Source organism: Chiloscyllium plagiosum, unplaced genomic scaffold (genome assembly GCF_037043375.1).
Source record: "Chiloscyllium plagiosum isolate Xiang-an unplaced genomic scaffold, Cpla_swu_hap1 HiC_scaffold_35, whole genome shotgun sequence".
In the NCBI taxonomy this organism is placed as follows: domain Eukaryota; kingdom Metazoa; phylum Chordata; class Chondrichthyes; order Orectolobiformes; family Hemiscylliidae; genus Chiloscyllium; species Chiloscyllium plagiosum.
The window spans coordinates 11,281,545-11,295,499 of NW_028270173.1; the positions used below are offsets into that span (position 1 = coordinate 11,281,545).

General features: G+C 40.8%; 1 protein-coding gene across 1 annotated transcript in view; it reads right to left on the reverse strand.

The window, feature by feature from the left end:
• LOC122541447 (butyrophilin subfamily 1 member A1-like) overlaps positions 1–13,955 on the reverse strand; it is a 27,591-nt gene continuing 13,636 nt past the window's right edge. The window contains exons 6-8 of the mRNA XM_043678225.2: positions 7,861–7,887; positions 5,456–5,482; positions 1–3,354 (exon numbers count right to left, since the gene is read on the reverse strand). Coding sequence (XP_043534160.2) covers positions 2,816–3,354; positions 5,456–5,482; positions 7,861–7,887 — 593 coding nt within the window. The 3' untranslated portion in view covers positions 1–2,815. The remainder of the gene's footprint in view (positions 3,355–5,455; positions 5,483–7,860; positions 7,888–13,955) is intronic.

Consider the following 13,955-nt stretch of genomic DNA (forward strand, 5'->3'; position numbering starts at 1 on the left):
TTCCTTAAACAAATTTATTAAATTTCGGAGGATTAAGACAAGCCCTTCACTGATCTCATTCAATTTGTTAAAAGACAACAAAGCAAATTTTAAAAAAAGTAACGTTTAAACTAATAGTTTGATCAGAAAATGTAATTAATTACCTAGTATGTAAACAAAATATACAGATGCAAAGAATCTCAAATAGCTTTTAAAAAACACTGCTGGTACATTGTCCCATTAAAAATTCTTATGAGAATGTAAATATTAAAAACATTGATCCCTTGCATTTTCTCTTCACAGATACTGACTATGTTGGCACGTACAACTAGAATTTTCTGTTTATTGTAATCATCAAATTGCCAATGAGTTCTAATACTTATGAAATGATGTATGAAATGGAGAGAGTAAGGCAAAAAGAGGAGAAATAACTTTTTCACTATACAGCAGCGGTTTTGTTTCATTAGTTCACAATATTTCTCAATATGTTGAAATCTGCAAAGGAGATTTCACTTCAGCTTCTAAGGTGCATTGTTTGGACTTGGAGATCACCCTGAGGGGAAAGCAGCATTCCCTGTGGCCAGTAAGCTGACCATGAGCACCATTAGTTGGTCTTTTATAAGAACGCAAAAACTGAAGTAGAAGTAGGAGTAGACCTTGGCCCTTTGAGCCTGTCACTTAATACAATCATGGCTGATCTTCTACCTCAACCAACCCCTGCTACTGCCCTCTCCCCATATTGCTCATTTCTGAGAGATAAAAAAAGTTATCATTTCAGTCTTGAATTTGCTTCAACAATAGAACATCCATTACTATAATTTTAAGCTGACCAGAATAAGAAGTAGTTGAGGTGAACCAGGTTAACCATACATGTCTGAAAGAAATGGAGAAATGAAAAGAGATATTGATGGGCTTGGATGAGAAGGGGTGAGAGGGGGCCTCATGTGAAGCATAAACACCAGCACCGGCAGTAATAAAGTTTGAAGCCAGCTCCAGGAATGGCATCTAGTTTTTAAATTAGCTACATTTGAGTCATCTTCAGTTTGTAGTTCAATAAATTCAAGCTAAATTCTTGTCATTTGGTGAAAAGGTAAAAACATGAAGGTTTATACAGACTTATGGGTTCAGAAACACAGAATATCATAGATTCATAGAGTCAAAGAGATGTGCAACATGGAAAGAAACCCTTTAGTCCAACTCATCCTGGCCAACCAGATATCCCAACCTAATCTAGTCCCACCTGCCAGCACCCAGCCCATATCCCTCCAAACCCTTCCTATTTATATACCCATCCAAATGCCTTTTAAATGTTGTAATTGTACCAGCCTCCACCACTTCCTCTGGCAGCTTATTCCATACACGCACCATCCTCTGCGTGGAAAAGTTGCCCCTTAGGTCTCTTTTATATCTTTCCCCTCTTACCCTAAACCTATGCCCTCTAAATCTGGACTCCCTCATTCCAGGGACAAGACTTTGTCTATTTACCCTATCCATGCCCCACATGATTACATAAATCTCTATAAGGTCACCCCTCAGCCTTGTCGCTCCACGGAAAAACAGCTCTAGCCTATTCAACCTCTCCCTACAACTCAGATCCTCCAAACGTGGCAATATCCTTGTAAATCTTTTCTGAACCCTTTCAAGTTTCACAACATCTTTCCGATAGGAAGAAGACCAGAACTGCATGCAATATTCCAAAAGTGGCTGAACCAATGTCCTGTACAGCCGCAACATGACCTCCCAACTCCTGTACTCAATACTCTGACTAATAAAGGAAAGCATACCAAACGCCTTCTTCACTATCCTATCTACCTGCAACTCTACTTTCAAGGAGCTATGAACCTGCACTCCAAGGTCTCTTTGTTCAGCAACACTCCTTAGGACCTAGGACCTTTGACAAGTATACAAAATAATCATGAAAACCAATGGAATGCCAGTCTTTAAATCTAGAGGACTATAACATGAGAAAGTAATGTCATACTTCAGCTATATAAAGTTCAGGTTAGAACAGACTTGCAGTGCTCTGACTGCTTCTAAGTGTTAAGGTGGATTTTGCTGAATTTCAAGGCTTAACATAGAAGCAAGAAAAATACAAATGAGGGCTGCATTCCCTGGAAATATGTTGGATAAAGTGGGGTTTTGTTCAAGGAATGTAATAAGTGAAAAATAAATCTGGAAGAGGCTAGGACAAAGTGGCAAGGTCTAAAAACAGAGCCAGATCACTTAGGAGTGAAATTAGGAAACATGCAAAGGACAGAAGTTTGGAAGGTTCTCACCAATGGCAGCTGGTGCTAAATCAATTATAGACAAATCAGCATTCTCTTCTCATGCAACATAATGTTGGTTTTCCCTTTGAACTGATATTCTTGCAAATTCCCCTGGTGAGTGCAAATCAGAATATTTTGTCTAAATATGTTTTTTTTTCAGCACTATTCAAATTTTATATGAATGGATTTTTGTTTTCCAATGTTTTAAGGGATTTCGTGCAAAGACAAATATTTGGAAATTCAAATAGCAGAGCAATCTTGACCTGAATGGATAGTAATATTCTTGCAGGCTGAATGGCCTTCTTATTTCTAGGTTCACTGCTTTATATAATTATCTATTATGTAATAAACACATTATCAGTTCATGAGTCCTGTTGATTGAATGGGATAAAATTAAACATAACAAGGAACCAAATTAGTGAAACATATTATCCATTATCAGATGCCTGATATTCAACTTTACTCAAGTTAATGGAAGTTAATATAGGGTCACATAGAATAAATGTCCAAAGCAATACCATCACTTTTATATTCCTGCCATGTCCAATTTGCAAGTTAAAGCATGGGCTTCAATATTTCAATACTATTGAACCTTTCATTGAATTGGGACAGATTTTCAGACTTGTATTTTCTGAAGTTTGCAATATTGGATAAAGTTTTTGTGGGAATTTGATTCCATGAAATGTGTAGAGATGAGATTTTGTGTCTGCATTGAAAAATGAAACTGACTGAGACTCATAACTGAGATAAACACCAATCTTCTTTGGTACATCACCAAGAGATTGACGAGGACTGTCAGAGGTATTCACGACCAGATTATTTCCCAGCCATCCAATGGTCCAGAATCCATTCTCAGGTTTCAGTTCAATCTCTTCCTCCCAATTCACAGAGTCTGAAACGATGCCCAGATTCCACTCGCCTTTCCCAATCACCTCCACTTCCCAGTAATGTCTCCCTGATGTGAATCCTTCTGTTCCCAGCACATAGGACCGGTCTTTAAGCCCCTTCTCAGCATTAGGTTGACTTTTCCCAGTCCATCTTACACTCTTCAGATCCTCAGACACTTCAACTTCTTGATAGTCGGTTTTCTTAACCAATGTTACAGAGGCTATGAGAGGAAACAGCAAAATTAGAGAGATTCACTCAAAGCTAGAGACAGATTTCTTCAGGATTTAGACATTAAATAAATCCATTAAATCCCAATAAAGTTTGAGGATTCCCTTTTTGATAAGTTTCCATATATTGTACTTCCTCTGACTGGAATTCTTCCATCCCAGTCCCGTGAATATGGTATTTTCAATGCTTTCATCAATTCTGGTGTTCCCAGCGGATTTCCAGTTGGAGAAAGAAAGAGATTGTCCCAAAATGAAGAAATGAATCTTTAACAGCAGCAAAGTATTGATTATTCCACAGGGAAGATCACAACCTCTCAGAGAGAGTGACTGGGGTGGGCAGGGATGAGGGAGCAAAAGGAGGGTTATTCAAATTAATTACAAAATCACAAAGTTGATGGACTGCAGAAGGAGGCCATCATGCCTGCACTGACTATTTGAATTAATATTTCACTTAGTGACATAATCTTGCTTTCTCCCCATAATACTTTATGATAACAATCGAATACAGTTTGAAATGCTTAAAATGGAACAGAAAAGGTTGATGAGGATAATGTTGTACATAGACTTTCAAAAGGCATTTGGCAAAGTATCACACAATGGAGTGGTGAGAAGAATTATAGCTCATGGAATAATAAAGGGACAGAAGGAACATGAATACAAAATTAGCTGAATAATAGGAATCAGACAGTGACAGTCATTGGATATTTTTCAGGTCGGAGGAAGGTATGCCGCAGAGTTATCGGGGATTGGCACTGGGATCCTTGCTTTTCCTGATATATATTAATCATCTGGGTTTTGGTCTGTAGGGGACAGCTTCAAATTTGAAGAGTTATATGAACTTTGTAAGCATTGTAAACTGTGAGGAGCACATTATAAAATTTCAAAAGGACATAGACAAGTTGATGGATTGAGCAGAGAGATGGCAAATGAATAAGGACAAGGAGATTGCGCTGAAAGAATGAAAGGTATTTGTTAGACTTTAGGTACAATATTGTGTACAATTCTGAGTACTATAAAGGTATGTGCACACATTGGAGAGTGTGTAAAAAGGACTTATGAAAATGGTTCCAGGAATGAGAAACTTCCATTGAGGACAGATTTGAGAGATTGGGGTTGTTCTCCTTTGGAAGAAGAAAGCTAAGAGGAGATTTGATAGATGTTTTCAAAGTTAAGAGGTATGGATAGATAAATGTTTTCCATTTGTAAAAGGATCAAGGTGAGACAGCAGTGACGTAAAGTGATTTGCAAAAATAGCAAATGTGATGTGAGAAAATATTTTTCACGTAACGTATGGTTTGCCTACGGAATGTAGTGTGTGCAAGTGTAATAGAGAGTCAGATACAGCAATCAAGAGGTCAGTAGGGGAACTTTTGAATAGAAACTACATTAAAAAGCACTGAATAAAGGCAAGAGAATGGCATTAAGACATAATAGTTACTGAAGGGATCATACAGACATGATGGGCCACATTCTACGCCATAACAATTTTTTGTGATCGTTCGTGGCTTTTCTGCCTCTAAATTACTAGGAGGAAGTGAGGACTGCAGATGCTGGAGATCAGAGCTGAAAAATGTGTTGCTGGAAAAGCGCAGCAGGTCAGGTAGAATCCAAGGAGCAGGAGAATTGATGTTTTGGGCATAAGCCCTTCTTCATTCCTGAAGTTATTCCTGAAGAAGGGCTTATGCCCGAAACGTCGATTCTCCTGCTCCTTGGATGCTGCTTGACCTGCTGCGCTTTTCCAGCAACACATTTTTCAGCTCTTGCCTCTAAATTACTCCAGTCCTGTATAACTCTCCAATGTCTCTACATTCTTTTAATTCTCACCTCTGGTGGCTTTGACTTCAGATGCCTCAGTCCCTATTTTTGGAATTCTGAAATCGCTCCACCTGGAAATGTTTCCCTAACAAACAATAATGATGATCTAACCGACATCTTTGACTAAGCTTTTGGTCATCTAACCTAATACCTTTTCATGTAGTTCTACATCAATTCTTCTATGATAACAGTCTTATGAAATAACTGGACATTTTCAACTGTAAAAGGTGCTTTATAAGTGCAAGATGCTGTAGTTTTGCAGTGTGGGTTTATACTTACGATAATTGATTTCCATGTTTTTATAACCTGCAAATATAAAACAAAATGTAATTTCAGTGCACCACATTTCTCATCTATTGTACAATCAAATCACTCAATTGTACAGTTACAAATTAGGAATCAAGGCGGCACGGTGGCACAGTGGTTAGCACTGCTGCCTCGCAGTGCCAGAGACCCGGGTCAATTCCCGCCTCAGGCGACTGATTGTGTGGAGTTTGCACGTTCTCCCCGTGTCTGTGTGGGTTTCCTCCGGGTGCTCCGGTTTCCTCCCACAGTCCAAAGATGTGCAAGTTAGGTGAATTGGCCATGCTAAATTGCCCGTAGTGTTAGGTAAAGGGGTAACTGTAGGGGTAGGGGTATGGGTGGGTTACCCTTCGGCAGGTCGGTGTGGACTTGTTGGGCCGAAGGGCCTGTTTCCACACTATAAGTAATCTAAGTAATCTAATCTAAAAAAAAAGGGTGCTCTCCATTCATAGTCTGCACTGAAATCTCAGTCAGGTTGGAGAAGAAACATATATAGAGACCATGATGGGATTTAAATGCTAGTCAGTGATGCTATACTGTTCACTTATTTCAGGGCAGGTCTGCTTATGGGCAAACACTCTTCGCTGTCCAATTTTCTTGTATTCATGGAGTCCAGCATAGATAATGACCCCAACTGCAAGAACAGGGAGTGATAAATTGCAATATTACAGCTGACAACATATTGAGCATTGAAATTTGCATTATGTCACAGTAGGTCTCTTAAACTCAGGAAACGGAAACCTTTCCTGGAAATTCTGATGAAGGGCTTATGCCCGAAACATTGATTCTCCTGCTCCTCGAATGTTGCCTGATCTGCTGCGCTTTTCCAGCACCACACTCTCAACTTGGATCTCCAGCATCGGCAGGGCTCACTTTCTTCTGGAAATCGTAGGCCAGATTTTCCAAGGAGTGGCAATCTCATAAAATCACTCTCTGTAGAATTAAGACCCTCTGACCTGCCTTTTTCAGTCACAGTATTTATATGGTTAATCATGTTCACTTTCTGGTCAACAGTAACCCCAAGATGTTGTTAGTGGGGAGAATTCAGTGACAGTAATGCCACTAAATGTCAAGGGGTGATAGCTAGACTTTTGTTGTTGGAGATGGTCATTGCCTGGCATTTGTGTCCTGTTAAAGTCACTTAAAACCCTCTTCACCATGAACCATATTACCAATTATTACATCATCTGGAAGTTTTGATAATTGTCCAATAGTTCTAACATTGAACCTTTGTATCAGCACTCTTTATGTGGATCTTACCCAGAAATAACCTTTAACATTGAGTAACTTTGATAATCTCCCTGCCTTCAAACATGTCAAACTTCTTGAACTTGAACCTCCTTGACCTGTCCTCCATATTAAAAGGGGCACTAAAACATCAGGCAAATATCCCAGCTATTGTTGAGGCCTTTAAGACAAAAACATGGCTCATGGCTAGAAAGGAGAGTTTGTGCCTTGTGTATATTAAACAACATCTCCTTCCCTCCCCTCCACACTCCCAAAATGGTACTTCCACTTGGTGCCACCAACATCCATCACCCATGCGATGCCCACTATGAACATCCTCATGAATCTTGCTGGGGTCTCCAATCCATGCCTGACCAAAATAGCTGGACTTGCCTTCAAGTCCATTATCCATGTTTTTTATTCCTGAGGATTGCACATATCCCTGCTGGTTGTAAGAAATAGATTTTTTACTCCCAAATCATTAAGGCTGACCAACATAGTGTCTCCGTTAGGCAGCACATTTTAAAGAAGGCAAGGTGCTAACTGATTTATACGTGCATGAGAAATATTCCCTGATCCAGTCACTCTGGAACATTCATTCTGTTTCTATTCCAATTAACCACTTTCTATTGATGTATGACACTTTTAATGCCATGGTGGTTAAGTTGAGGCACAAGTCTCCAGTGCAGCTGTGTGCATGTGCCATAATTTCCTCAAGGAAGTCTTATCTTTGCCAGAGAACATACACCTTGCAGAAATTCATGTTAACTTGCTTTGATTATTCCAAAACCTTAGTGTTAATTTTTATTCAATATTACAAAATCAAGAAACTGACACAATACCCTCAGCCCAATTAATTGTTTTGATCATTTTGAATTGAGCATTTCAATCCCGTCGTTCTCCAGCAAAACTTTCTTGTCCATTGTTGTTCAGAAGTCTGTAATCAGAGCCAATGTTATTTTCCAACATCTCTCAGCTTTCTAAGATGCACACCATGAGAATGGAGTGCTTCTCCTGTGAATTCTATTGCTGTCCATATTCATAAAAATGTTCAATATTATGGAGGTAAAATTCCAAGTAACAAAAACATAGCTTTCTGATTTTAATCTTCATAAATCATGGAATTTCTGGAATGATTCAGAAATATCTCTTACCTTCCAAAATGCAAAACAGTTGCAGCTCTGAAAGTCAAGAACATAGTGAAGTATTATTGAGAGAGGTTCCACAGAACTGTCGCACCCTTTACAGTAATAAGCACTAATTCAGCATTCAAGGCATTTTTCACATGTATGGACTTACAGAGGAACCTTGATTATCCGAATACCACAGAAATATTACATCTAACACAATGTGTCCAACACTGATTGTGTCTTTTGTTTACAGTGATTAAAAGTGCTGCCGAGAACAGTCTTGGACTGATGGGACCGCAGGCACTGTCTCTAAATGACTGACCTCCTACCCTCTTTCTGTCTCTCCCCACACTTTCCCTGAAGTTCTACACATGTACCTAAACTTCTCTTCCCCAGATAATCTCTCCAACATTATCCTGTACAGAGCAAAGATGGAACCTGTCAAAACGTTGCAGTAAAAAGTTGTGTGTGTGAGTTTGTGTGTGTGCCTGTGTTTGTATTTGGAGACTCACCCCCTAAAGGCAGTTGCAGCAGCAGCAGCAGCAGTCTTGTTGGTGTCCAGTCCGGTTGCCCCAGAGAGGGGTGCGGGGGCAGATCGGGGGACAGTGTTGGGGCAGGCAGAGGGCAGTATTGAGCAGGTGTTGGGCAGGGGTAGGTGTTGGACGGGGTTGGGAGCAGTGTTGGACGGGGTTGGAGGTCGGGCGGGGGCTCGCGCGTGCTGTGACGATGGCTTATCTCCAGAACAGGAAGCAGATTTTACAGAAAACCTCGTGCCCCAGAGGAAAGGCATTTAATCGATTAGCTGAATAATCAATTATCCAAACGAAATAGTGCCTACCCATCTCGTTGGGATAATCGAGGTTCCTCTGGGTTTATGGAACTAGTTTCAAAGATAAGTAACAGCAACTCTAAACAACTGGATTATGTTTTAAACTTCTACCACAGAATCCATACAGTGCAGAAAGAGGTTGATCAGCCCATTATATCCACACCAACCCTCTGTAAAGCATTCCACCCACCCCCTGTACCACAGCCAGTCCATCTAACCTGCACATCTTTGGACTGTGGGAGGAAGCTGAGCATCTGGCAGAAACTGCAGCAGATGCCAACGAAATGTACAAACTCCACACAGGCAGTCGCTCAAACTGGAATCAAACACATGTCCCAGGCACTGTGAGGCAGCAGTGCTAACCACTCAAAGTTTGATTACATTTTGACTGAAGGACAAATTTGCATTTATATCACATCTTTCATAAGGTCAGAATTTCCAAGTTACTCTAAAACCACTATCAAGGATGGTCAGAACTGCTATGAAGTAATTACACATTTTGCAAACAGGCTGGGTATAATTTTATTTCATACCAATTGCTCTCTTCATAACTAAGTAGGAACTAAGTGTCATGCAGAAATAAAATGGGATACAGAGCTCATCTACAGTCTGGTGTCACAAATGTGTTTCCATTTGTCTAAGACATTGTAACAGTGTATGGTTGTGGTGCCCTGACCATTTCTCATTGAAAGGAAATTCAAAAGTTCGCCAATATGCATTTTAACACTCTCCAAATTTGATCTGAATTTTACAATTTCTAATCTCCAGCTTCATGCTCCACTGTTCTTTATATGCATCCTTTGGGAAACACCATAAGATGCTTGCTTGAAAGGCAACAAGGTGAATAGTGCATTGTGGGGAGTCTGTCCTTTACTGTTTCACTGGATATCGAAGTGCGTCTGGGAAAATTAACAAACAGTGAAATGCACAACTTTTCTTGGAGGAACCTGATAAGAAACAGATAAGTGAATGTTCTTAACTGTGGCTGACAGAAAGTCTGCAGTAGTGAGTTCTTTCTTGATTATATGTTGTATTGAGATATGTCTCTTGATTAAACTTAAAAATATAAGCCATAAGTATTAAGTTAGCCTGGAGCAGTGTTTTGCAGAATAAGACAGTGCTATTTTCTGGGTCTGTAGATTGAAAGAAGCAAAAATGGTGTTTAATAGAGAAATATGCTCTTCTTGTCAGATCTGGGATTTTAGGGAGAGTTTACGGTTACTGAGGATGACATCTGCAATAAATGCCATTGGTTGTGAATCCTATCAGATCGAATGGATCAGTTGGCAAGACAATTAGAAGCAATGAGTAGTTTACAAGGGCAAGGCAATGTGATGGATGGCAGTTATAGGAAGGGGGAAAAGTTGCAGATACAGTCACACAGATGGGTTAACTCCAGGAAAGGTAAGAGAGTAGGCAGGTAGTGCAGGAGTCTTTTGTGGCTATCACAACTTCCAACAAGTACGCTGCTTTGGAAAATGTACGAAGTGATGGATTCTCAGGGGAATGTAGCATGAAGATCCAGGTTTCTGGTATTGAGACTGGCTCTAATGCAATGAGGGGTTCGTTCGGTTTCAAGAGATCAATTGTGTTGGGGACTCTTTAGTCCAAGGCACAGGCAGACATTTCTGTGGCCAGCAGCGAAACATCAGAATGGCGTGTTGCTTCTCTGGTGCCAGGATCAAGGATGTCTCAGAGAGGGTGCAGAATGTTCTCAAGGGGGAGAGAGAGAGACAAGCTGGAGGTCATTGTACACATGACATAGGAAGGGAAAAGGATGAGATTCTGAAGGGAGAATAGAAATGATAGGCAGGAACTTAAAAAGGAGGTCCTCGATGATAGGCTCATCTGGATTACTACTGGCACTGTGAGCTAGTGAGGGCAGGAATAGGAGGATAGAGCAGATGAATGCATGGTTGAGGAGCTGGTCTATGAGAGAAGGATTCACGTTATTAGATCATTGGAATCTGTTCTGGGGTAGACGTGATCTGCACAAGAAGGAGGGATTGTACTTGAATTGGAAGGGGATTAATATAATGGCAGGGAGATTTGCGACAGCTGCTCGGGAGGATTTAAACTAGTAAGGTGGGGGGATAGGACCCAGGGAGATAGTGAGGAAAGAGATCAATCTGAAACCGGTACAGTTGAGAACAGAAGTGAGCCAAACAGTCAGGGCAGGCAGGGACAAGGTAGGACTAATAAATTAAACTGCATTTATTTCAATGCAAAAGGCCTAACAGGGAAGGCAGATGAACTCAGGGCATGGTTAGGAACATGGGACTGGGATATCATAGCAATTACAGAAACATGGCTCAGGGATGGACAGGACTGGCAGCTTAATGTTCCAGGATACAAATGCCAAATGAAGGATAGAAAGGGAGGCAAGAGAGGAGGGGGCATGGCGTTTTTGAAAAGGGATAGCATTACAGGTATACTGAGGGAGGATGTTCCCTGAAATACATCCAGGGAAGGTTTAGTGGAACTGAGAAATAAGAAAGGGATGATTACCTTATTGGGATTGTATTATAGACCCCCTAGTTGTCAGAGGGAAATTGAGAAACAAATTTGTAAGGAGATCTCAGTTATCTGTAAGAATAATAGGGTAGTTACGGTCGGGGATTTTAACTTTCCAAACATAGACCCGGACTGCCATAGTGTTAAAGGTTTAGATGGAGAGGAATTTGTTAAGTGTGTACAAGAAAATTTTCTGGTTCAGTGTGTGGATGTAGCTACTAGAGAAGGTGCAAAACTTGACTTACTCTTGGGAAATAAGGCAGGGCAGGTGACTGAGGTGTCAGTGGGGGAGCACTTTGGGGCCAGCGACCATAATTCTATTAGATTTAAAATAGTGATGGAAAAGGATAGACCAGATCTAAAAGTTGAAGTTAAAACTGGAAGAAGGCTAATTATGACAGTATTAGGCAAGAACTTTCAAAAGCTGATTGAGGGCAGATGTTCACAGGTAAAGGGATGGCTGAAAAATGGGAAGCCTTCAGAAATGAGATAACAAGAATCCAGAGACAGTATATTCCTGTTAGGGTGAAAGGAAAGGCTGGTAGGTGTAGCGAATGCTGGATGACTAAAGAAATTGAATGTTTGATTAAGAAAAAGAAGGACGCATATGTTAGGTATGGACAGGGGAGATCAAATAAATCCTTAGAAGAGTATAAAGGCAGTAGGAGTATACTTAAGAAGGAAATCAGGAGGGCAAAAAGGGGACATGAGATAGCTTTGGCACATAGAGTTAAAGAGAATCCAAAGGGTTTTTACAAATACATTAAGGCCAAAAAGGTAACTAGGGAGAGAATAGTGCCCCTCAAAGATCAGCAAAGCAGCCTTTGGGTGGAACCGAAGGAGATGGAGGAGATACTAAATGAGTATTTTGCATCAGTGTTTACTGTGGAAAAGGACATGGAAGGCATAGAATGTAGGGAAATAGATGGTGACATCTTAAAAAATGTCCATATTACAGAGGAGGAAGTGCTGGATGTCTTGAAACGCATAAAAGTGGATAAATCCCCAAGACCTGATCAGGTGTACCCAAGAACTCTGTGGGAAGCTAGGGAAGTGATTGCTGGGCCCATTGTTGAGATATTTGTATCATTGTAGCATCAATAATCACAGGTGAGGTGCTGGAAGAGTGGAGGTTGGCTAACGTGGTGCCACTATTTAAGAAGTGTGGCAAAGACATTCCAGGGAACTATAGACCAGTGAGCCTGACATCGGTGGTTGGCAAGTTTATGGAGAGAATCCTGAGGGATAAGATGTATATGTGTTTGGAAAGGCAAGGACTGATTAGGGATAGTTAACATGGCTTTATGCATGGAAAATTATGTCTCACAAACTTGATTGATTTTTTTTGAAGAAGTAACAAAGAAGATTGAGGAGGGCAGAGCAGTAGATGTGACCTATATGGACTTCAGTAAGGCGTTCGACAAGGTTCCCATGGGAGACTGGTTAACAAGGTTAGATCTCATGGAATGCAGGGAAAACTAGTCATTTTATACAGAACTAGCTCAAAGGTAGAAGACAGAGGGTGGTGGTGGAGGGTTATTTTTCAGACTGGAGGCCTGTGACCAGTGGAGTGCCACAAGGATTGGTGCTGGGTCCACTACTTTTCATCATTTATATAAATGATTTGGATGTGAGCATAAGGGGTACTTAAGTAAGTTTGCATTGACACCAAAATTGGAGGTGTAGTAGACAGTGAAGAAGGTTACCTCAGGTTACAATGGGATCTTGATCAGATGGGCCAATGGGACTGAGAACTGGCAGATGAAGTTTAATTTAGATCAGTGTGAGGTGCTGCATTTTGGGAAAGCAAATCTTAGCAGGACTTAATGGTAAGGTTCTGGGGTGTGTTGCTGAACAAAAAGAGCTTGGAGTGCAGGTTCACAGCTCCTTGGAAGTGGAGTCGCAGGTAGATAGGATAGTGAAGAAGGCATTTGGTATGCTGTCCTTTATTGGTCAAAGTATTGAGTACAGGAGTTGGGAGGTCATGTTGTGGCTGTACAGGATATTGGTTAGGCCACTGTTGGAATATTGCGTGCAAGTCTGGCCTCTCTCTTATTGGAAGGATATTGTGAAACTTGAAGGGTTTCAAAAAAGATTTACAAGGATGTTGCCAGAGTGGAGGATTTGAGCTATAGGGAGAAATTGAATAGGCTGGAGTTATTTTCCCTGGAGCATCGGAGGCTGGGGGATGAACTTTTAGAGGTTTATAAAACCCTGAGGGGCATGGATAGGATAAATAGACAAAGTCTCTTCCCTGGAGTGGGGGAGTTCCAGAACTAGAGGGCATAGGTTTAGGGTGAGATGGGAAAGATATACAAAAGACCTGAGAGGTAATTCTTTCATGCAGAGGGTGATACGTGTATAGAATGAGCTGCCAGAGGATCTGGTGGAGGCCAGTACGACTACAACATTTAAAAGGCATCTAGATGGGTTCATGAATAGGCACTGTTTGGAGGGATATGGGCTGGGTGCTGGCAGGTGGGACTAGATTGGGTTGGGATATCTGGTCAGCATGTACGGGTTGGATCAAAGGGTCAGTTTCTGTATTGTACATCTCTATGACTCTATGATTCTAACATTCCCAAAGGACAATTCCATCTAAAAGTGCTGAAAATATTCAGCTGATCAGACAGCATTAGTGGAGGGAATACTAAAGTTAAAATTTCAAGTCAATCAGCTTTCCTTAGAGCCTGGGTAAGGAGCTAAACTGGCCAGTATTTGTTCTGATCACTGTAGTAATGTAGTGTAGGATAAATATTGAAACAGAGGGGGTAGG